General features: G+C 42.7%; 1 protein-coding gene across 1 annotated transcript in view; it reads left to right on the plus strand.

Annotated features, from left to right (window-relative positions):
* Positions 1-26,091, plus strand: part of LOC142100617 (uncharacterized) — a 48,634-nt gene that overhangs the window by 4,034 nt on the left and 18,509 nt on the right. The window contains exons 3-8 of the mRNA XM_075184286.1: positions 3,206-3,428; positions 5,023-5,156; positions 8,240-8,432; positions 19,711-19,748; positions 24,854-24,975; positions 25,576-25,689. Coding sequence (XP_075040387.1) covers positions 3,206-3,428; positions 5,023-5,156; positions 8,240-8,432; positions 19,711-19,748; positions 24,854-24,975; positions 25,576-25,689 — 824 coding nt within the window. The remainder of the gene's footprint in view (positions 1-3,205; positions 3,429-5,022; positions 5,157-8,239; positions 8,433-19,710; positions 19,749-24,853; positions 24,976-25,575; positions 25,690-26,091) is intronic.

Below are 26,091 nucleotides of genomic sequence, written 5' to 3' on the forward strand. Positions count from 1 at the left end.
AGTGAAAGTGCTCAGCAGCATTGATCGGGCCGGGGGCGCACCCCGCCACAGAACGATCAATAATGCTGCTGAGCACTTTCAAGGGCCCCCTGGATGCCCGAGGCCCCTGGGCTGTAGCCCAGTTAGACCTCGGGTTAATCCGGCCCTGTTCACACTGCCGCCCCAGCAATATCCCAGGTTTTTGAACCCAGGATATTGCCATGTGACAGAGCATCCCAGCTCATCAGACCCTGTTCACAGTGGACCTTGGACCAGGAAATTCCTGGGTTGACCCCGTTCATATTGAATCTGGGTCTGCCCTGGCAATCGTGTGAGTCATCACAAGAGGAGCTTTGATTGGCTGATCAGCTCCTTTCTGTGAGACCCGAGAATACCCTGCAAAAGTCCCAGGTCATCAGGGTTCGCCCCAGCAATATTAGGGTTTTTAGGGAAGTGTGAACATAGTATTAGGAACTATATTCATGAAAGTTATATTCATGTATCAGTCATTTTAAGAAATGTGTTTACGTGTCCCTGAAGTGAAAAACAAGATGAAATTTGTCTACGTGTCATAGGGTGTCAGATAGACTGCATGTACTGTCTTGTTCCTTAATTAATGATTAAAAATCCATGAACAAAATGAATATAGAACAGCAGATTTGGATTTGTTTTGGCAATATCAGTACTGCTTGCTCTAAAGGGGGGAGAAACCAAGTATGTTTAAAAGCTCTGTATTATAACCGTGTCATGTTGACTTTTTGACCCTAAATGACTAGTTAAGTGCTGTATCTATTAAAAAGAAATATATTGGAAACAAAAACTGCTCATCCTCAATTATTTACACATAAATCAGTGACTTACAAGGTAGCTAAAATAAATACATATGCAAAACAATAAAGGGTAGGGAGAGAGCGTTCCATATAACAGGAAATGGGCACAGCTGAGACAGGAGCAACGAGGTTCAGAGTGGAGACTGGGGGCAGTAGTACGGGTGGGAGTAGGCTACAACTAACAAAGAGTCACTATTATCAATCTCTTATTTTAGGCACAACATATAGCACCATTTCATTCTCTAAAAATCTGTTAATTAGAATGGATGCTTCCTTTTGACAATAACTGTTTAGAGTATAGTTATTACTGATTCGTGGAGATTTAATTTGTGTAAGTTTATTGCTTAGGATTTAGTTTGCGCCTAAAAAAACAACAAGTTTTGCTGTAAAACATTGAGATGCTTTGCCAAACCACACTTTTGTCTATTTTAGTCAAATGAAATTAAATATACCTTGTTCCAATACCATTTAATCTGCCTTAATCTCCATTAGATTGTACACTCTCACAAGCAAGACCCTCTCTCCTGTCCTGTTGTTCACTCCCACCTTGTCCACCATTGCATCATCATGCTTCTTGGATGTTCTGTGTGACTCTTCTTTGCTATGTAACTATTTGTTATGTACTGTATTATGCTTAATTTCTTACTATTCTTCCCTTTTTTGCCTTATTTTGCCTATTGGGATTGTGTCTTTGTGTTATACATAATTCCCCCAGTGTATTTTTGTGAGGCCCTATAAATAAACAATGACAATAATATCTCTCCTCTTAAACACAGTTGTGAGGATTTAACTGATCAGAGCCAAATTAAGATGCCATGGTATACTAGACAAGATATTGGTTCGGGACCTGTCTTTCCCTCTGATCTGTCAATGCCAAATTGCCTTTCCCATGTCATTCCCCTACACCATGTTCTACCATATCCCTTTATTTACAGTACTTACCCTATTCATACCACCAACATTATTTCTCCTTTAATTTTATTGCAGAAGGCTGTCAAGTCACAAATAGATCCTAAATTATTACCCTGCAGTCCCATGGCCCTCATAGTACTAATTAGTCAGATCATTTTATTCCCAAAAAGACTCCACCCCTCAGCATGCTCCAGCAGTTATGGAACTACAAGCTCCATGTTGTGTCCACAACAACTGGAGTGCCGTACATTGTGTAATACTGGTCTTCTTAATCTGACTACACAAAATTTCTCCCCTGCTCTGTATGTTGATGCTGCAGTGTCAGGGGCTGGTAGCAGTCAGACACCAATGCTGATGCTCAGTGAGCTCACAGTAGGTCACTCAGACTTAGTCATGCCAGGCTCAACACTAAAAAACTCTCAGAGGAGCGTGTGTGGAGTCCTGATTGGAGAAGCTCAGCAGGTAATAACAGAGGTACCAGGGTGGTGCATTGCATGAATGTGCATGGTCTATGCAGTATGTACTGCATTGAAAGGTATAGTCACTGGCAGGAGTAATGCATGCAGTCTTAAGTTCAGGGGCTGTTTGGCCGAGTACTGGAATGTTGGGACCCTGTATGGAAAAAGAGATGGGTACTATTCACTTCCTGGAAAGCCGAGCAATAAGTGAACATTGTAGCCCTTCCTTTCTCCAACCAGCCCCAACATTTAATTACTAGAAACCACTTTTAATAACTATCCTTCCTCTCCATGAAAGAGCCCAACATTAAATAGCATTTAAGTTTCATAAAGAGGCTTATTTCCCCCAACCAGCCCCAAAATTAAATTAATACCATTCACAGTTAATAAATACACCTATTCCCTCCTCAACCAACCCTGACATCAAATTTATAGCATATACATCTAATAAATAGGCCTTCTTCCACCCAACCAGCCCCAACATCAAATTAATAGCACTCACATTAATACATAGGCTTACCCCCCCCCCCAAACAACTCCAATATAAAATTAATAACATTTAAATATAACAAAATAGGCCTACTTAATTCCAATGATCCCCTATTTTAAATTAATAATCCCCACATTTAATAGAGATCCCACATAGCATTAATAGCCCCTACAATGTATTAATAGCCACAAAAGACCCACATTACATTAATAGCTCTCGCATTTAATAGAGTCATCACATATCATGAATACCTCCCACCCGACCCCCACAAAACTATTAATACCACCCCCATGAGTACCCTAAAAAACACTTGAATGCTGTCACAGCTCACTGTGTCTGCCTCCTCTGTGGTCTCTGCACCAGCCACCTGTGTCAAGGGGAGAGGTAGAGAGGGAATGAAGGAAATTGGGTGGAAAAGTGCATAATAATGTATTTTTCATAACTTTAGATCAATATTTTGTGAATTACATTTAACAAAGTATTTTGTAACACTTGAACCAGGTCTATGTTCTTTACTGCTGTCTGTCTCTTCACAGTATCTGCGGCCATTTACCAAGTGTGCTTTTCAATATGGCATCGTCCACCTGAGGTAATACAGAATCAGCCTCTATATAAAGAAATAAGCGCTGGGATACAGGATACGTATTCTAATATGAAACGCAAAGCACGGCCTATGGAAGAATATGAAATCATTATATGCATCGCTACTAGTTTGATTGCTCATTTAAAGAATTTCAGAGAAAACAAACGGACACACAAGTAAGAAAACCATGTTCTGGAATCCCCGCAAACCAACAAGTAGTTCCTGGCATATGGGTATAAGAAATGTTGTTTCAGAACCCCTTTATATAAGATGGAGATACAGAGACTACTTATTGGTCTAAGTGCAGGGTAGAGATAAGCAACAGATCCAAAACTGTTCCATGGTATATTTGCCTCATTCCGCATTCGGCTGCGGAATCTTGAATATATACCCGGCATTAAGTGTTTCACATGGAATTCCCCCTAGTGTTCTTGCTGCGCCTGGAAAGGCCATAGTTGTAAGTCATACTTGCCTACTTTTTGGTCTCCCTGAGGGGATGTCTAAAGGGCAAGTATGGAGAGTGTGAGAATGCAATTCATGTTATCACTTCCCTGCCCTGCTGTGTAATGATGCGATCATGTCACCATCATTACACAGTGAGGGGGCATGATGATGTGGAGTGCCTAATCAGGGCCTGCCCGGTGAGGTCTAATGACGCCTAGCACCTTATCAATGCCCGACCTGCAAGAGGACAGGAGGGATGCGGGAGGGTGGTCTGCTCTTTCCGGAGTCCGAGAGGATTCCCTGACATTCAGAAGTCTACCGGAGGTTCTGGGAGAGTAGGTAATCATGTTGTAATTTTTCAGACTGTTTCCAATCATGTATACTTATACTCATAGGTGTGTATGCACAGTTGATACTGGTACACACATTCACCAGGTATTCTGCATTGCTATGTGCTAATTCATGTATAATGTAAGCTTGTAATGGGTGTAAATAGGATATATCTGCTGTACCTAGAAAAGAAAGTGCAGAGGTTGAAATCTCGCATGTAAATACTCACATGTAAATCTCACATGTAAATACTGTTTTATCCCCTGGAAATAGATCTATCCCCTGGAAATAGATCTAACCTCTCACCTCTTCTGGTTCTCCCCTGCCCCCTTTTCTATCTCCCCGTTGCTTCACTGGCTCCCGTATGTACCTAATTCTGTTTACCCTCCCTTAGGATGTAAGCTCGTATGAGCAGGGCCCATCTTCCCTCCTGTCTCCATACCTGTTCTTCCACTCCGTCTCTACTGTATCTGCCTGCCTGGAGTTTCTGAAGTACTGGTACTTTGTGTTTATTGTTCTGTACTGTCTTACCCTGTATAGTCTACTGTTTGTACCATGTACGGCGCTGCGGAAACCTTGTGGCGCCTTACAAATAAACAATAATAATAATAATAATAATAATAAGAATCTATCAAAAGCTACATAAGAAAGTATGCATTTTAGGAAGAATTCAAAGTAATAAAAAATGGTTTTCAAATATTTACTGATCAGAGTCTGAATAGACTTGAAGGTTTTAACACTACGCATAGTTGTCTGAACTTGAACACAGTCTATATAGTATTATTATTATAGGAGTAGTTTGAAAGGGAGGGATGTTGGACACATATAATGCTGCATCTGATTGGCTGCGAGCTGGAGACATGTGATTGCAACTGCACTTTCTGACCCAATGTCTCTTGACTGATCTCTGCTTTTAATGCAAAGTGCGTAACAAATTCCCTTTAAGAAATATTTTTTATTGAAATAAACCTAAAAAGCTTTTTTTATACCTTACAGATATAACACACGTCAAGATGAAGTTAACTTCCTTAGAAAACATACAGAATGCCTCCTAAAATATTGGTTACCAGAATCACTGAAGAGTTCCAGTTTCACTTTAGTGTTTTTAATTGAAATTCTATCAATAAATGGTAAGAATTGACTGGTTATTTTTAGACGTGTCTGAGATTCAGCGAAGAGTATAATTAATATGAACTCATAGGGGCATATCAATTAGGTCCGGAGATTGCGGTTACGCTCCAGAACGGCTGGCAAAGGTACTATGCGGTACCACAGCAACGCAGATCCTCCTTCACCCCCATAAGGTTGCGAAGGGAAATCCGCATTGTTGCGGTACCATATTACCTTATGTAAAGCTCAGCCACTGCGTAACCGCAATCTCTGGGCCTAATTGAATATGCCCCATTTATTTATGGTTAAATATCATGTGCATTAGTGATTTAAGGGGACAATTTACTGAAAATAATTACAAACTAATACATACGTGTATTTTTCTGTTGTGGATACATGTGCATCTGTTCCTCAACTTGATACGTATATCATCATCATCATCACCATTTATTTATATAGCGCCACTAATTCCGCAGTGCTGTACAAAGAACTCATTCACATCAGTCCCTGCCCCATTGGAGCTTACAGTCTAAATTCCCTAATATACACACAGACACACACAGAGGGAGAGAGACTAGGGTCAATTTTTTTTTAAAGCAGCCAATTAACCGTTTAATACTCTCTGGACCAGCCCATACCATCAGGCACTCCATTCTGGCAAATACCAGAGTTGCCCGAATGCCAATCTGGCCCTGCATGGTAATCAGTTTGTAAAGTGTAACTGTGAATGAGCTCTAAACAGCTGCAATATACACAAGAAACTCACCTTCATTTATTTATGTATGGCCCGATGGAAGAACAGTTTTACATTTATTACATTCATAGAATGTCACAGATTATACAAAAAACACCTTTTATATATTGCATCTTTCCCTTGTAAATGACTTGCATATATTTATGTACAATTTGCAATATTTCTGTACACATATGAGATGTTTACCATTGAATTATATAAACATAATATAAAGAATTGCATATCATAAGTTATAAAACACATCTATACATTTTACGACTTGTATAAAGAAAGGGTGAAGAGTATGAACTTCCTTCCCGAAAGCTCAGTATTACTACACAATAATTCACCCTCTGTAGCAGTTTACATGGGATTTTTTTCATCTATATATTCTTTATTTACTTTATGACAAAATAAACAGTAAGTCTTTCAGCCTACGCTATGTGTTTATACATGCCCGTTATTGACTCTAAGGGAAAGTTGCTAATGGCTATAAAGTAAAGTTAGTCTCTAAACAAGTTTTAACATTCAGTCAGTTTGAGCCTACATTATGCAGCACTTATAGAGCCCAATTGGATATGGCTGTTTAGAGAGACAGTCTAGTGGTCCAGGTTGGTCACCCATGTGTGTGGCAAAATTTATAACAGATTCAGCCAATCAGCAATCAGGCCAAATGATCTGATCGCAGGAGGCATGACCACCTATAGTTAATATCTGTCCCTGCTAAAGGAAAGCCATGCGTCTTGAAGATTGTTTTATTTTTTAAAATTTAGCAATTGCATAAAACCTTCTATTTTGCTCTGTATGCTATATGTGCTATATGTGCCGTATAACTTTATCTTTTCTTATTCAGTGTACTGTATGTAAGTAAAAACAGCCCAGAGTGGGTTATGGATCATAATGCTGTACACATTGCTGATGGTCCATCACCTTTTGTAGCTTTCACACATGTGAATATGCCAAATGTACTCACCGAGGGACCAATGATCCCTATTCTATTTGAGTTCAAGCTTATTCATGCTCAGCTTGTGATGTGTCAGGATGGCAGATGAGCAAATATTATTAATTATTATTATTAATTTTTATTTATAGGGCGCCACTAGGTGTCCGTGGCGCCGTACAGGGACAAACAAAATTACAATACAAGGTGAGACAGCACAGTACAGTAAACAATAATCACAGTAACTCAATGAGCTCAACGCTAGGGTAGAGGGAGGGGAGAGTCCGCATACGACGGAGCCCAGGAGGGAGGGCACGGGTGACAGGGAAATTCCCAGAGGGGGAGGAGGGAGCGAGAGGGGAGGGGGGGGGAAGAGGGTCCTCGAGGAGGAGGGCTGATAGCTGGAGAGCAGAGTTGAAAGTGGTGGAGAAAGGAGGAGAGATGACCCTGCTCAAAGGAGCGTACAATCTAAGGGGCAGGGTAGACAGACAGAGAGACACGTGGGAGGGAGGGAGAGAAGGAGGAATGGAGGATAACTATGAGGGAAGGGGAGTGAGGGGGAAGAGGCAGAAGAAAAGGTAGGAAGTTAAGTGGGAGAAAATACTGCATTACAGGCATAGAACCCATTGATAACATAGGGCCTGATTCATTAAGGATCTTAAATGAAGAGGTATCTTATTTCAGTCTCCTGGACAAAACCATGTTACAATGCAAGGGGTGCAAACTAGTTTTCTGTTTTGCACATATGTTAAATACTGACTGTTTTTCATGTAGCACACAAATATCAACTGTAAATTTCAGTGTAAAATAAGCTATCAAGTATTTGTGTGCTACATGAAAAAACAGTCAGTATTTAACTTATGTGCAAAACAGAATACTAGTTTGCACCCCTTGCATTGTAACATGGTTTTGTCCAGGAGACTGAAATAAGATACCTCTTCATTTAAGATTCTTAATGAATCTGGCGCATAGATACCAAACATTTGCTTACATAGGTATAATCAATGTTTATTATTATTATTATTATTATTATTATTATTATTATTATTATTATTTATATTGAAATCTCTGTTACAGGAAACATTTTATTTTCAAAATAAAACAATATATAAAGCACAGTATACAATATAATATGAATTAGTTATATAAAATGTTAAGCAATAACACATTACACATTATTGACAATATATTTTCTTTAAAATCAAGCAATACAGAGCTTTGCAACGCCTGATACCCACTGCTCCTCTGTGCAATTTGTCATTTTTACTACATACTCCATATCCTCTGCTTTACTTTCTTATTCTCAGAACAAGTCATGAAATACTTCTTCAATATACTTCCCCTAAAAAAACAACAAATATATATATATTTTATGATGGTTTGCAGTCCTTGTAATCAGCTTATCTTTCATTTCTCCTATTTGTTTACAGTCTTAGAACCAACTATTAGTAACTTGGCAGACTTTACATTTATCAACCAAGTAATAGTGAGGACTCTGGACAGTGAAGAATCCTCTGAGCAGAATGAAGATTTTGACACAGGCAGCGGGATGACTGAGGATGCCGGCAGCGAAGCACTAGTTGCCTCTAATACCTGCATGGAAAGTGACAATATCAAATCCAGGTAACAGATTATAAGTTGGACATGGATTTCTGTTAATGATACACAGGCCCAGACTTAGAGTGGCAGAGATGCAGGGCCGGTGCTAACACTGGGTGAACCTAGGACACCAGGGTTTTGTGGGTGTGTAAGAATAATGTCACTAATTCTATGTCTTTCTTTTCACTATGACACCCTCTTACTATGTGCTGGCCGCTGACATGGAAGGGCAGCAGATAGCAACTTCTTACTTGTGAAGCTGCTGGCTGCTGATCCTCCATGATGGTAATGGACTGGGAGTGCACCGCCATACTCTTGAGAGGGGAAGTGAGGGGGGTGGTTGTCCAGGAGGCATGTGCCAGCCCTGCAGAGTTGGGCGATGTTGGTAGAAAGGATTCTTTAAGTTTACAGTCATGGACAAAAGTTTTGAGAATGTCACAAATATTATTTGTTTACAAGGTCTGCTGCCTCAGTTTTTATGATGGCAATTGCATATGTTCCAGAATGTCATGAAGAGTGATCAGATGAATTGCAATTAATTTGCCTCTTTGCCATGACAATGAACTTTATCCCAAAAACAACAATTCCACTGCATTTCAGCCCTGCCACAAAAGGACCAGCTGACATCAGGTCAGTGATTCTCTCATTAACACAGGGGAGAGTGTTGACGAGGGCAAGGCTGGAGATCACTCTGTCATGCTGATTGAGTTAGAATAACAGACTGGAAGCTTTTAAAGGAGAGTGGTGCTTGAAATCATTGTTCTTCCTCTGTTAACCATGGTTACCTGCAAGGAAACACGTGCAGTCATCATTGCTTTGCACAAAAAAGTCTTCACAGGCAAGGATATTGCTGCTAGTAAGATTGCACCTAAATCAACCATTTATTGGATTATCAAGAACTTCAAGGAGAGAGGTTCAATAGTTGTGAACAAGGCTTCAAGGCACCCAATAACGTCTAGCAAGCGCCAGGACTGTCTCCTAAAGTTGATTCAGCTGCGGGAACGGGGCAAAACCAATGCAGAGCTTGCTCAGGAATTGCAGCAGGCAGGTGTGAGGACATCTGCATGCACAGTGAGGCAAAGACTTTTGGAGAATGGCCTGGTGTCAAGAAGGCCAGCAAAGAAGCCACTTCTCTCCAGGAAAAACATCAGGGACAGACAGATACTCTGCAAAAGGTACAGGGATTGGACTGCTGAGGACTGGGGTAAAGTCATTTTCTCTGATGAATCCCCTTTCAAATTGTTTAGGGCATCTGGAAAAAAGCTTGTCTGGAGAAGGAAAGGTGAGCGCTACCATTAGTCCTGTGTCATGCCAACAGTAAAGCATCCTGATACCATTCATGTGTGGGGTTGCTTCTCAGCCAAGGGAGTGGGCTCACTCACAATTTTGCCTAAGAACACAGCCATGAATAAAGAATGGTACCAAAACATCCTCCAAGAGCAACTTCTTTCAACCATCCAAGAACAGTTTGGTGATGAACAATGCCTTTTCCAACATGATGGAGCACCTTGCCTGTGATAACTAAGTGGCTTGGGGGATCAAAACATCGAAATTTTGGGTCCATAGCCAGGAAACTCCCCAGACCTTAATCCCATTGAGAACTTGTGGTCAATCCTCAAGAGCCGGGTAGACAAAACCCCCCCTACAAATTCTGACAAACTCCAAGCATTGATTAGGCAAGAATGGGAAACCATCAGTTAGTATGTGGCCCAGAAGTTAATTGACAGCATATCAGGATGAATTGCAGAGGTCTGCAAAAAGAAGGGTCAACACAAATATTGACTCTTTGCATAAACTTAATATAATTGTCAGGACTGTACATTTTCATTAGAGCAATGGAATATATATAGCCACAAAGTTAAAATTTACTTTTCTACTTTCCAATCTCAATAAAAACTTGCACAACTGAGTTTAAATTAGGCAGGTCTGGGCCCTCTACCAGCCCTGGGCCTCAGGCTTCCTCCTATTTTACAATCCAGCATCAGATTTAGTTCAAAAGAAAACATGTTTAAACAGTAATGCGGCTTTGTCCCAGCTCTATTCATATTCAGAATGCAAATTTACAAATACAGTGTGAATCAGCCATACCGCGTACTGGCGAAACAGCCTGTTCTGAAGGAAAATTTGATTTGCATGAAATTTCACTGCAGATTTGCTCATCTCTGTCCCTTGTATTATCCATATTAGCAGGTCCAAAGGCCAGGTTTTGGAGCATATAGCCCGTCTCTTCATACTTATATAGTGTTAGTCTCAATCAGAGCAGGATTCCTGGTCATACTCATCCCCTGGCTTCTTGTTTAGTCCAAGCTCCAGTGAAATCTGGTGACCTATGTATAAAGATCTCCAATGCTGAGGGGCATACCCATGATTACATGGGACTTGGCTGTGCTTTTCTAGCTTATGGATGATACATAATTTTGCATGGACAGATCAATATGACTACAACTGTACTTGTGCATAGTTACCATCTACTCCTTATATTACAGGACAGTTCTAAGTTTTTGCCCCTTAAAATTTGCATCCCAAAAATTCCCTATTTTTTAGACTGCCACTACAAAGAATGGCTTCTGCGGTTCTATATGCATTTCTAAATCGCCTTCTAATTATCTTTGTGGCAGGAGTCAGTAACTGATCTGTTGTGTGCCGGCCCGGCTTGTCGGTTGGCCCTTCTCCTGCTGAGTCCCTGGCTTGTCTGTATCGGCTGGTCTGCTGTGTGCCGGCCCGGCTTGTCGGTTGGCCCTTCTCCTGCTGGGTCCCTGGCTTGTCTGCACCGGCTGGTCTGCTGTGTGCCGACCCGGCTTGTCAGTTGGCCCTTCTCCTGCTGGGTCCCTGGCTTGTCTGTATCGACTGGTCTGCTGTGTGCCGACCCGGCTTGTCGGTTGGCCCTTCTGCTGGGTCCCTGGCTTGTCTGCACCGGCTGGTCTGCTGTGTGCCGACCCGGCTTGTCGGTTGGCCCTTCTCCTGCTGAGTCCCTGGCTTATCTGCGTCGACTGGTCTGCTGTGTGCCGACCCGGCTTGTCGGTTAGCCCTTCTCCTGCTGAGTCCCTGGCTTATCTGCACCGGCTGATCTGCTGTGTGCCGACCCGGCTTGGCAATTGGCCCTTCTCCTGCTGAGTCCCTGGCTTGTCTGCAGCGGCTGGTCTGCTGTGTGCCGACCCGGCTTGTCAGTTGGCCCTTCTCCTGCTGAGTCCCTGGCTTATCTGCACCAACTGATCTACTGTGTACCGACCCGGCTTGTCAATTAACCCTTCTCCTGCTGAGTCCCTGGCTTGTCTGCATCAGCTGATCTGCTGTGTACCGACCCGGCTTGTCGGTTGGCCCTTCTCCTGCTGAGTCCCTGGCTTGTCTGCACCGGCTGGTCTACTGTGTACCGACCCGGCTTGGCAATTAACCCTTCTCCTGCTGAATCCCTGGCTTGTCTGCACCGGCTGATCTGCTGTGTGCCGACCCGGCTTGTCGGTTGGCCCTTCTCCTGCTGAGTCCCTGGCTTGTCTGTATCGGCTGGTCTGCTGTGTGCCGGCCCGGCTTGTCGGTTGGCCCTTCTCCTGCTGGGTCCCTGGCTTGTCTGCACCGGCTGGTCTGCTGTGTGCCGACCCGGCTTGTCGATTGCCCCTTCTCCTGCTGAGTCCCTGGCTTGTCTGCATCGGCTGATCTGCTGTGTGCCGACCCGGCTTGTCGATTGGCCCTTCTCCTGCTGGGTCCCTGGCTTGTCTGCATCAACTGCATATAAAACATTATTTTATATGCCATTATTTTGTTTTTCCTGATTGTACATTTACAAGTTTCTACTTTTTACCTGTTATTATTCTACTATTTATATGCCTTTATCTTGTTTTTCCTGATTTTATATTTACCAGCAACTAGTTTTACCTGTTATTATTCTTGCCTATTTCCATTGTCCTTATTACCTCTCCTTCTATTATTCTTTGCCTTCCACGCCCTATTTGGTTATTGTCCTCCATCTTGCTATTGTCTCCCTGCTTATTCTTACCTGTTATCCGCTGTCCTTATTATCTTACTGTTCTGCTATCATTCTTACCTGTCTTCATTGTCCTTATTATCTCACTGTACTGTTGTTCCATGCCCTCCACGCCCTAATTCGTTATCATCTTCCACCTTTTCATTGTCTTCCTGCCTTTGTTCTTACCTGTTTTTCACTGTCCCCACTATCTCACTGTTCTGTTACTCTCTCTCCCTACTATGCCTCCCCGCTCTCACTCCATACCCATACTCTCCCCCCGCCCTACCTCTCCCGTTCCTCCCCGCCATCCCCCGCGCGCTGCTCATCTTGCTAACCTCATCCCCATTTCCCCCCTCTCCTCTCCCCCTTTCTTCTGTGCCCTCTGGAATGCCAGATCCGTCCGCAACAAGCTGACTGCTATCCACGACCTCTTTCTATCCAACTCCTTTAACCTTCTTGCCGTTACTGAAACCTGGCTCTCCGATTCTGATACTACTTCCCCCGCTGCCCTCTCCTATGGTGGCCTCTCCTTCACCCACTCCGCCAGGCCTGGTGCCCGCCCTGGCGGTGGAGTTGGCCTCCTCCTCTCCTCCACCTGTACTTTTCGTGTCATTCCCCCTGAACCCTCCCTCTCCTTCTCCTCTTTTGAAGCTCACTCCATCCGCCTCTTCTACCCCATCCATCTCCGCGTCACTGTCATCTACCGCCCCCCTGGCCCCACCTCCCTCTTCCTTGACAACTTTGCTAGCTGGCTTCCTCACTACCTCTCCTCCGATCTCCCCTCGATCATTCTCGGTGACTTTAATATCCCCATCGACAACCCCACCTACCCTGCTTCCAGCAAACTGCTCACCCTCTCTTCCTCCCTTGGTCTCACCCAATGGACCTCCTCCTCTACCCACTGCCTTGGTCACTCCCTTGATCTTGTCTTCTCCTACCTATGTAATCTCTCTGACTTCTCCATCTCTCCCTTTCCTCTATCCGACCACCATCTCCTCTCCTTCTCTCTCTCCTCTTCTCCTGCTCCCCCCCCCCTGCCCAAACCTACTCTGTCCATACGCAACCTCGATGCTCTTGACCCTTCCTCTCTGTCCTCCTCTCTCGATACCCTCCTTTCTCCCCTTTCCTCCCAGGCCTGCCCCAACCAGGCGGTCTCCCTCTACAATCACACCCTCACCTCCGCTCTGGACGCGGTCGCCCCTGCCCACTCCGTCCACCCCCGCTGCTCCAAACCCCAACCCTGGCACTCCAAATTTACCCGCTTCCTCCAAAAATGCTCCCGTTCCGCCGAACGTCACTGGAGAAAATCCCGCTCCCTGGCTGACTTCCTCCACTTTAAATTCATCCTTTCATCCTACAGCTCTGCCCTCTCACTCGCTAAACAATCTTTCTTTAAATCCCTCATCTCTTCCCAGTCCTCTAACCCCCGCCGCCTCTTTGCCACCTTCAGCACTCTCCTGGCCCCCTCCCCTCCCCCCCACCCCCTCCTCCCTGACTGCCTCTGATTTCGCCTCCTTCTTCTCCTCTAAAATCGAGGCCATCCGACTTGAAATCTCCTCCTCCACTCTCTCTTCCACCCCTCCCACTCTTCTGTCCTCCCCAACCAACCACCTTCCCCTCCACTCCTTCCGTCCCACCACCGGCGAGGAAGTCCACTCTCTCATTTTATCCTCCCCCCCCACTACCTGCCCCCTGGATCCCATCCCCTCCCACCTTCTTCGCTCCCTTTCCCCCACCACCTGCTCCCACCTCGCTCACCTCTTTAATCTCTCCCTCTCCACTGGCATCTTCCCCTCCTCCTTCAAACATGCTCTCGTATCCCCCATTCTTAAGAAACCTAATCTCGACCCCACTTCTCTCTCGAACTATCGCCCCATATCTCTTCTCCCTTTTGCCTCCAAAATTCTTGAGAGGCTCGTCTGCAGCCGTCTCACCTCCTACCTTTCTGAATACTCCCTCCTTGATCCTCTCCAGTCTGGTTTCCGCCCCCTCCACTCCACTGAAACTGCCCTGGCTAAAGTCACCAATGACCTCCTCTCTGCAAAAGCCAGGGGCCACTTCTCCCTTCTCATCCTCCTTGACCTCTCTGCAGCCTTTGACACCGTTGACCACCCCCTCCTCCTTCACACCCTCCAGTCTTTCGGCCTCTCCGGCCCAGTCCTGTCCTGGTTCACCTCTTACCTTACTCACCGTTCCTTCTCTGTCACCACCTCTGGGTCTCTCTCCCCCCCATCCACCCTTCCAGTTGGGGTCCCTCAGGGCTCTGTTCTGGGACCCTTACTCTTCTCTCTATACACCTCCTCCCTGGGTGAACTCATCAGCTCCTTCGGCTTCAGCTACCACCTTTACGCTGACGACACTCAACTATACCTCTCCTCTCCTGATCTCTCTCCCTCCCTCCTCTCTAGGGTGTCCGCCTGCCTCTCTGCCATCTCCTCCTGGATGTCCTCTCGATTCCTCAAACTTAACCTTGCCAAAACTGAGCTCATAGTTTTTCCTCCCTCTCATACCCCATCCCCTTCTGACCTCTCCATCACTGTCGACAATACCTCTATCTCGCCTGTCCCCCAACTTCGCTGCCTTGGTGTCATCCTCGACTCCTCTCTCTCCTTTGGCCCCCACATCCTCTCTCTTGCTAAATCCTGCCGCTTCCAGCTGCGCAACATCGCTCGCATCCGGCCCTTCCTCTCCCAAGATGCCACCAAATGCCTTATCCACTCTCTGATCATCTCCCGCCTGGACTACTGCAACCTCCTCCTCACTGGCCTCCCCCACTCTCATCTCGATCCCCTTCGATCCGTCCTTAACGCTGCAGCTAGGCTTATTTTCCTCTCTCGCCGCTCCTCTTTTGTCTCCCCCCTCTACCTAGCCCTTCACTGGCTCCCATTCCCCTTCAGAATCCTCTTTAAGCTCCTCACACTCACCTACAAGGCCCTCGCCAACTCCACTGCGCCCAACATTTCCACCCTCCTCTCTATTCATGCTCCATCCCGCCCTCTCCGTTCTGCCTCTGACCGTCGCCTCTCTTCCCCCCTTATAACCTCCTCCCACGCGCGTATCCAAGACTTCGCCCGCGCTGCCCCCCTCCACTGGAACAAGCTCCCTCCCTCCATCAGAACTTCCCCTAATCTGTCCAGCTTCAAACGGGCCCTAAAAACCCACCTTTTTCTTAAAGCCTTTCTGTCTCCCACTTAACTTCCTACCTTATCTTCTGCCTCTGTCCCCCTACTCTCCCTCTCTCCCCTGCGTCTCTCTGTCTGTCCACCCCTCCCCTTAGATTGTACGCTCCTCTGAGCAGGGCCATCTCTCCTCCTGTTTCCACCACTTCTAACTCTGCTCTCCAGCTACTTAGCCCTCCTCCTGAAAGGTCCTCCACCCCACGTCCACTTTCGCTCCCTCCTCCCCCCTGGGGGTCTCCCTGTCTTCCGTGCCCCCCTTCTTGGGCCCCGTCGTTTTCGGATCCTCCCTCCCCTTTCCCCGCCCTCTCTAGCTGTGCATTGAGCGTACTGAGTTGCTGTGTTTACTGTACTGTGCTGTCTCCCATTGTATTGTGATTTTGTTTGTCTCTGTACGGCGCTGCGGATGCCTTGTAGCGCCTTATAAATATTAATAATAATAATAATAAAGAGGGGTATTTGAATGCAGTGGCTTTGTACTATGATCATATCCAGTGTTTGTGCCCAGGCGCGGGCTGGGAGAGCGTCATTGATGACGCGGCCGCATCGCGTGTCACGTGATGCGGCCGTCTGCGTGCTGGACCCGACCGCATCGCGTGTTTTGCGATGCGGCCGCGGATATTGTTATCCAAATTTGGCTTCCGGGGGAGTTGGGGCGGCCCAAACAGGGGTCGGACTGAGCGGCCCGGGGGGCCGATGCCCCCCTGCCCCCCGGCCCAGCCTGCCCCTGTTTGTGCCACATATTCATCTACTTGGCCGAAAAATGGATCTGTGAATTGTATTCAAATGTCGACAACTGTATGTGCAGAGAAAATTATTCTTGTATAGAAAACTTTTTGCCCTTATGTTAAAAACACAGAACATTGCAGAATTATTTATAGCATTACTATACTATGGCTGCTATGCATAAAAAAATATCATTATTAATGTATTATTCAATAATAATCAATTATAAAATGTGAACACTCCACTTACTGGGCAAATTCTGTATTTAATGCACATTCTTTTGTTCTTTTTTTGAAAAGATATTTTATTGAATCTTACAAATAACAATATAAGGGAAACAGGCACAACAGGTGAAACAAAATTACAGTAGTTTCCTATAAACAAAATCAGCATAATATTGTTGGTATGAAAAAGAAATTCGGGGAGAGATGAGAAAAGAGGAGGGAGAGAAGAAAGGAAAGAAGGAGGGAAAGGGGAAGTCACTAGTCAGAGAGATAAGATAAACAGAGTAGAGTAGATGAGGACCCGAAACAGTGTTAACATTAGTAGTTTGAACTCAAAGGCCTAAAATGCTAGAGGAAGAGCAGCTCCATTATATTTTGTCCAAGGACTCCAAGCCTTATTTTATTGAATGGAGGTATGGTGAAGAATGCTAGTAATATATTCCATGTGATAGACTTGCCAAATACGGTTAATAACAGAAGGAAGGGGGGAGGGCTTGGATTTTTCAAAAAAAGGGAAATTTGGAAACTAACAGCACTAAGAATGTGTGTAATGAGTTTCTGAGTTTGATTCGATAATTTGAGAGTTGAGCGAAGCAGCAAAGAATAAGAGAGAGATGGGGGAGAGAGATCTGCGTAATGTTGAAAATTAACCGGTGGATCGATTCCCAGAAGGGAAGCAGTTTCGGACAGTGCCACCATATATGAGACAGGGTACCCTGCCGACCACATTGACGCCAGCACAGTGGGGATGAGCCCAGGTATATCACGTGTAGGCGGTGGAGAACCAAGTACCAGCTGTAATAGATTTTACGACAATTTTTGCTTATTTTAAAAATAGAGGTTTTAGAAAGGTTCAGGCGAATCTTAACCCATTCCACAGGGGGAAGCGACTCCCCCATGTCCTCCACTCATTTGAGTTTGTGGGGGTCCTTAGGGGGGCATTTGTGTTTTACAATGAAGCGATAAAATGTGGAGATAAGGCCCCTGGAAGAGAAGCGGAGATGACAGAAGGAGACCAGAGGGAGGTTAAATGTATATCAACGACTGTACGTCAGATAGTGTCATGTAAGTGTCGGAGTTGGAGGTACTGAAAGAAGCAATTTGATGGGATGCGAAAGCGCGTTTGGATATCTTCGGATGAACGAAAGAATTGAAGCGGAACTACATCGGAGAGAAAAATAATGCCACAGCGTGTCCAGTTGGAGAATTGGGCTGGGCAAAGTCCAGTAGTGAAAGAGGGGTTATTTCATAGAGGCTAGATTGTACGTGGAGACCGTGTGGGTCCAGCAAGCGAGCGAAAATGCTAGAGGGGGAGGGAGAAGGGAGAGGGAAGGCCAGGGCTGTGGTTTCAGCCATAGAAGCGAGGAAGGAGAGATAGTGTTGGTGAGAGCGGATTCAATATCGACCCAGACTCGCTGTCCTAGAGGAGAGTGAAGGAGTACACATTAGGGAGGTTGAGTGGCGCGATAATATTTGAGAAAGTGGGGAACACCCAGCCCTCCTTCTTGGATTGATTTGTTGAGAGTCTGCATTCGAGTCCTAGACTTCCTAGCCGACCAGATAAGTTTGGTAGCCATTTGTTGAAGAAGTTTAAAGGAATTGTCGGTGTCATTAAGGGGTAAAGATTGAAACAGGTATAACAATCAGGGGATGACATTAATTTTGAGACCATTCCACTCGTCCAGGAGATTATAAATTTGTCCCATTTTAAAAGGTCAGTCTGGATAGCTGAAAATAAAGGGAGAAAATTTGCCGCATACAGTTGATCATAGGAACGAGTAAAGTAAATCCCCAGATATTTTAATTTGTAAGACTGCCAACTAAAATCAAAGCTAATTTTGAGGGATGATAGAAGAGCAGGAGGGACATTAAGGTCAAGAAATTCTGATTTAGAAGCATTGATTTTGTAATTAGAAAGGGTACCAAAGAGAATGATGTCCTTGAGTAAATTTGGAAGCAATATGAGGGGGTTTGTGATTGACAGAAGGATATCATCTGCGTAGAGATAATTTATGTTCAGAGGCAACCGATGCAGACACCCTAGATAGCAGGGTTAACAAGAATTTTACGAGCCAGGGGTTCGATCATCAAGGCGAATATGAGTGGGGATAATGGGCATCCCTGACGCGTGCCATTTCTAATTGCAAAGTGAGAGGACTGGAAACTGTTGGCCAGGACGGAGACATTCTTTTATTCTTATTGAATATTGTATTATGTTTACACACAAACTGCTAGGACACACTGTATATAAACAACTCCATGGTTATATAATTTAAACAATGGTTTTCCAGTTTCACCACTTTACAAACCGCCATCCTGATTTTAACAATGATGAACATACAAACAGCCGGATTTACTAAGCTGGGGTTTTCAAAACCGCCGCAAAACAGTCATCAAAACGGCCAAAATAAAAGAGGTGGTTGTGAATGGCGAGAATGCTCAAACTACATGATGTTTGAGCTATTGTGCCATTCAGAACATAAAAGAAAGCACCTTTGACATTTAAAATATTTGGAAAATCATTATTTATTGATAAAGGGACAAAATTAATTTAATATTAATTTATGGGGGAATTTCTTTTTTTTATATATTTTTTTTAAAGGGACACTATTATATCATTATATTATGTGGAAAATGTGAATATATAATATTATTAACTGATTCTTAATGGCGGATATAATTATTTATATTGCACAATTTGTCATTACATATTGTCTGAATAATATAATAATTAAATAATTTTATCCCCTTAATATAATGATTTTTTTTTCCCCTCGTAAGTTACTATTTAATTCATTTTGCCCCTTAATCAATAAATAATGATTGCCAACCTAATTTAAATGTCAATGGTGGTTCTCTTATGTTCTGAATGGCAAAATAATTCAAACAGCATGTTTAAGCTATCCAGCCTTTCTGAAGCAGGTATTAAAACTGTTCTGTGCTGTCTTTTGGATGGCGGTTTTGATGGCGGTTTCATCCAAATTACTGGCGGTTTGGACAAAACCGCCGGTGGGTTAGCTTTTTTTAATCCGCCATACATCGCCAGTCATTTTAAAACTGAAGCCTCAAGCCGCCTTGTAGTAAATGCGGCGGTTTGGACAACTAAACCGCCAGCGATGGGTGGCGGTTTCAAACCACCACCTAACTCGATTCTTAGTAAATCTAGCACTAGATCTTTTAGCATTCCTGTTTTAAGATTTTTTTCTTCATTCTAGAAAAAAAGAAAAGAAAGGATTTCTACACCAAATAAAAGGTAAGGGGTCTGGATTTAAAGAAAAATAGACTGTGCACATTATTATTTCCTCCATTTTTATAGTCCATAATCCACTAATTGCAGACTTATAATGGAGACGAGAAGCTCTGCACCTTAGTTATTCAAGTAAATGTTAGAATACCTGTCTATTCAGATGTTTGTGTGCATCTATTGCCTTGAGTGCTGCATTTCTCCTGTGTACGGGGAGAAACATCACGAGACAGCATTGCTTACTTATACTGTTTAGGCTTCCCGTTCTATAGAAAAACGTAATTCTTTCCAACTTCCTCTATAGACCCCAATAAGGCTTTCCGTAACTTGATGGGATTGTCTTTACATCAAGTGTCATATTTCTGGAGTTTTTCACTTTGAATATATTTATTTGCAGAAAAATGCATTAAGAGGTAGAATTTTACCCTATATTCTTACTACCTTATTTCTTTAGTAATTAAGGAATTGTCCTTGTGATTAAAATAGCCAGGTGTATATATTTAAGTTTTATTGAAAAAAAAATAGTCTGGTTAAAACTGGAGTGAATGAAAATGTGATGTTAAGCTAGGTACACACTACAGAATTTTCCACCAACTTTTTATGCCGATCGATTTTACATGCAATCGATGTTCCGATCGCTCGGTCCATGGACTGCATACACACTAGCCTTGTTTAGTACGATAAAGGGAAGAGCAGACGTCCCTTTAGCGACTTTTTACAGCCATGTTGTCGTGAGCAATGACTGTAATTTCCTACTCACTGTTGTGGATTGGTCGGAAACTTATACACACTACACAACGGAAACGAGATTGGAACGAAAATATTAAACGGTACGACCAACCAAATGAGGCGACATTCATCCATTTGGGCAGACTTTCGACCATCGTGTCACTGCACACACTGACCCGACTTTGGAACGAGCGGTCGTATGTCGGCTGATTGAGCCGATTATTGGACGAAAACCATGTAGTGTGTACCTAGCTTTACAGTGTACATTTTATCTTAAAATCAGTCTGTAAACAATGTAGCTTTTTAACAAACACTAAAATGTCAACTGTGTGCTTAATAGTTGAAGAGTTATGTGAATGATTGTACATACTCAGGGTTCAGTGTATCTTCCACATCTGAAGTATTGAAGCATTGTTCTTCTTTCTATTACTTGATGCTTTGACTTATGAAAATGCAGCTGTCAGTCTCTAATCTGTATCTCAAAAATGCAACTAGAAATGTGCTTCTCCATTGTAGTACAACTGGATTGCATCCTTTTCAAAGTATAGGATGAGAACCAATCTCCCGCAGCTCAGAGGTGGCCTTAAAAATGCTTCTTCTCCACCTCTTTGCCATATTTCAAAAATCCCTCTATATTCTTGAATGATGCAAATGGCACCACATTGATATTACTGATTATTGGCACCTGCACAGAACATTTAAAGAGCGGATTTAAACTCATGACCTTTTTGTTGGAGCCTCTATAGAATTTGACACTAGAAAACAATATAAAGTGCTTTATGTTATTTAACAGGATTTATTATTAAGGATCAATTCTATACAATACTGGGAGGCTGCACTAAAAATGAATCAAACAGTAACATACACAGAAACAAGAGGTATAAAAGCATCTATATACAAAACAAAAAGACAGTTGTCAGCACTTATCCTTTACACTGCATATCTGTGTGTATTTAGCAAAATGAAAACATGAGGTATTAGTTCATATTTTGATCAAAAGATTTAAGCCTGCATCCCAACGTCAAGGGCACCTCATTATATGCAGGTCCTACACTGACCTATATGCTTTAAACACCATTAAAATGCAGTTAAATTCAGATGCACTCACCTCCCAGGTATAGGGGTTAACATATAGCAAGGCTGGCTTGTGGGCCACACCCAAATGTGCCTTAAAAAGGCTTAAAAGCATCTGCCCAAATCAGTTTACAGTCCAAGGAAAAGCAATGCATGACATAAGGTTTGAAGACAATTGAAGAATGTTCCCCAGGATTAGGGGAAATGTCTCCATAGAGCTGGAACAGAGTAAAGAACATGTAGTAAGTAGCAGGGGGTATATTTATCAAGCGGCGGTTATAAAAAAAAAAAAAGAAACGGTTATTTTCGTCAGTTTGCCATGAGTTTTTTTAAAACAGCAATTTTATTACAGGCAAAAGCCCATCTGTTTTGTCTTTAATAAAATTGCCGTTTTAAAAAAGGACGGCAAGTCGCAGAGAATCTGTGGATTTTCGTAATCGCCACTTGATAAATATATACCCCCAGGAGAGATAAAGTTAAAAGTAGAGTTTATTATACTGGCTACATATTGCTTCTTTGACAGATAGGTACAAAAATTTAAAACATTTGTTGGACTTTCTCAAATTTTTGATTGATAACATTTTTTAAATTGAGCTTAATTCAAGACAGTCGAATCGGTTCCTGGTTGTTAGCGCATGATCAGGCCGGTGGTTGTCACATTAATGGCGCTGACAACACCGACAATGACTACCAAGAAAAAACATTCACAAAACTGACTTGCCCAACAGTTGATAAATGCTGAATGACCTTTATAATGACAAAAGAAGTCCCCGACAGTGTGGTAACAAATCACGAGCACCAGTAATGACGGCAGTGTGTTTTGACGTCATTTAAAATGAAGACCGCTACATCAGTATTTTTAAAGCTGCAATGACGTTTCTCATCCAAGGTAAGGGTTAGGGTTAGGGTTAGGCATTGCCGCTTTAAAAATACTGATATAGCGGACGCCACTTTAAACCAAGGTTGTCAATGATCTGATCACTGCTAAAACTAAACGCCATTACTCTCTCCTAATACTCCTGGATCTCTCGGCTGCATTTGACACTGTTGACCACTCTCTTCTCCTACAAATGCTGCAATCCCTAGGTCTTCAAGCCACTGTTCTATCCTGGTTCTCATCCTACCTTTCTAATCGCTTTTTCACTGTTAATTTCTCTGGAGCCACCTCTGCTCCACTTCCCCTATCAGTTGGAGTACCGCAAGGCTTAGTGCTAGGTCCTCTGCTGTTCTCTATCTATACCGCTTCTCTTGGAAATCTAATAAGTTCCTTTGGATTTCAGTATCATCTCTATGCGGATGATACCCAAATCTATCTATCCTCTCCTGATCTCTCGACATCTGTGTTGTCCCGTGTAACTGACTGTCTTTCTGCCATTTCATCTTGGATGTCCTCTCGCCAACTCAAACTTAATCTTTCTAAAACAGAGTTAATAATATTCCCACCCACCAAGAGCATACCTAACATTTCTATCTCTGTTGATAACATGACCATAAATCCCACCCCACAAGCTCGCTGCCTAGGTGTAATACTTGACTCACACCTATCCTTTGTTCCCCACATTGACTCTATATCTAAATCCTGCTACATACATCTAAAGAACATTTCCAGAATTCGCACATATCTCACGCAAGACACTGCAAAAACCTTAATTCATGCACTTATCATCTCCCTCCTTACTGGTCTTCCCAAAAACAGACTCAAACCTCTACAATCTATTTTGCACGCTGCGGCAAGACTAATTTTCCTTGCAAATCGTTCTTCCTCTGTTGAATCACTCTGTATGTCTCTACACTGGCTGCCTGTTTTGTACCGAATCCAATATAAAATACTTTTACTAACCTACAAGGCCATCAACAAAGCTGCACTAACATACATCTCCTCTCTTGTCTCAAAATATCTCCCAACTCGGCAACTCCATTCTACACAAGATCTGCATCTCTCTTCCACCCTCATTACATCCTCTCATTACCGGTTACAGGACTTTTTTCGGGATGCACCCACTCTATAGAATTCTCTCCCTCGCACAGTAAGACTCTCCTCTGGTCTACAAACTTTCAAGCGTTCTCTGAAAACCTACCTCTTCAGACAAGCTTATAATATTCCTCAGCCACCCTCTTAACCTCGCTACCTTTAGCCTGTTACACAATTTCACACAAGACAACTACCCCCTGACCAACATTGTTTTGTGACGGGTTCATTTAGTTTATGAGTCACTTTTACCTTTGCAGTCTGGCTGGGCCAAAATGCAAAATGTAGACTTAACCTCATGTGTCAATCTCCCATTGTCCCATAGATTGTAAGCTTGCGAGCAGGGCCTTCTCACCTCTTTGTCTGTTTTACCCAGTTTGTTTATTAGTTTATTATGTTTGTCCCCAATTGTAAAGCGCTACGGAATATGTTGGCGCTATATAAATAAATAATGATGATGATGATGATGTCAAAACACACTGCCTCTCATTATAAAGGTCAGTCAGCATTTATTAATTGTCGGGCAAGTCAATTTTGTGAATTTTTTTTCATGGTACTCACTGTCAGTCTAATAAGCTCCGTTAAATCGTACCCCATCTGATCAGGCTGGTTCGCACATTTACGAACTGGCTCAAACGCGCTCAAGCTTAAATATACATGTTAATGGTTTGTATTTGAGAACATTGAACAGTGAACTTGGAACACATTATTTTTCTCAGTCTAAATAAAAAAATAAATTTTTAGTATGAAAAAATATTATTTAAATAGTGTTTAAAAATAAAAACATTTGAAAACACTCATTTTAAAGTGAATGGTGACTGTAAACAGACAACCTCAAACCCTATTATCGCGGACAGCAAACGTGAGACGCAAATTTTGACCATGTTCTTGGCCACGTATCGAATCGGTTCAAAGTTTTCCAGAGAGAAGGAGAGGATTTCACATATTGTAAGATCTGAGAAAGTACAAAAAGGATCTGTATGAAAAAAAACCCCAGAAAATAGTGGTAGAAAACCGATAATGAATAATCCAAACTGGGATATGTGTGTGTGGTAAAAATGAGGTTGTAAGTATGTCAAAAGAATGCTCTTCAGTGGATTTCCTTTGTGGTTCCAGGAAAAGGGTTGCTCCTGTTTCACTTCTCTGTTAATCTATTAATCTCTGGGTGTCCTCATATTTGTAAATGTTACAATAAGTGGACCCAAACCATCTCCACTGGAACTTGTCTGCAAGTTATAGGAGCTGGATCATAGAATAATCAAATAATTAAGGCACTGTATAAATGATAATAAAATTATTTGATATTTAGAATGACAGTGTAACAATGTCTACTTTATTTAAGGATTCAAAATGCCCCGCCTTAAACTTAGAAAACAAAAACCTACAGATGAATCGGGGTTCCGGTCTTATACGGAGGGCTTGGCCGAGGATACAACAGATATTGTTGATGATGTTACAGTCATGGTGAGTAATTATGCAAAGCAGAAAGTCCACATTTTCTCTACGGGCATTTCTATCTCCCTTATTAATGCAAATGGAAAAGGTAATGATGTTCTAATTATGGGTGATTTTATTTACCCGGTTATAAATTGGAACATTGAATCTAGTAGTCCTGGTAAAGGAAGCAGATTTTGTCAATAACAAAGATCACTATTCTCCCCTAACTGGCTTAACTGCCTTAAAGGACAACTAAGCCCCATAATTAAAATCCTCAGATAGGAACCATGACGGTAAAACACATTGTAAGGTGTTTAGTTGATATTCCACTGCAGCTTTGTTAAGTAAAGTATTACTGCACCCACTACATTACAGATAGTCCCAACATCTCGCACATCTTTATGGACTTTTGTCATCAGATGGTACAAGGGTAATGTGTTAACTTAGATCTTATGGTGTATGCCCTGAAGCACCAGTCATGTACCAGAGAAGTATAATTCCATTTATTTGAAAACAAGGGAGCTGCCAAGTAGCTTTAGTTACTTGACATTATCTTTTCATATTTTGCCATTACATCTCTGCAAGTCTCTCTATGTAATGTTCCTGTGTTTATTCATTTATAATCAGGACTTCCATGACAGTGATGATGATAGTGTTGATACTGATGATCTTAAAACAGCAATAAGAGACACTTTGCTTCAGAAATGGATAACAGAAAACTGGACTGCCATAGTCTTTAAGGTAAACTATAAAGTTAAGGAACTTTGTCTTTGATGGTTTAATAAATACATTCATACCTCTGTTGTTATATAAATCGTTATAGAGAACTGGTAGTTGCTCAAATCAATTTATAGGCTATAACATATATAAATCGTACCAGAATTCTAGTTAAAGAGGAACAGACTTTTCACACTTACGTACTCTCAGACTGTTCACACCTAGGTGCTCTCAGACTTTAATAGACATAATTAAAGGCATTTACTTATGGAGAAGGAGTTACATAATCAGTGTGAAAAAAAGACAATCTGACAACAATAAATAATTGGTTGGCCTAATATTCTATCCATTAGAGCATACGTTTCTTTGGGGGTGGAGGTGGAGTATTTTAGAAGTCCCTACAACCTAAATTTAGCACCCTTTCTG

The sequence above is a fragment of the Mixophyes fleayi genome, chromosome 9 (genome assembly GCF_038048845.1).
Source record: "Mixophyes fleayi isolate aMixFle1 chromosome 9, aMixFle1.hap1, whole genome shotgun sequence".
NCBI lineage: Eukaryota > Metazoa > Chordata > Amphibia > Anura > Limnodynastidae > Mixophyes > Mixophyes fleayi.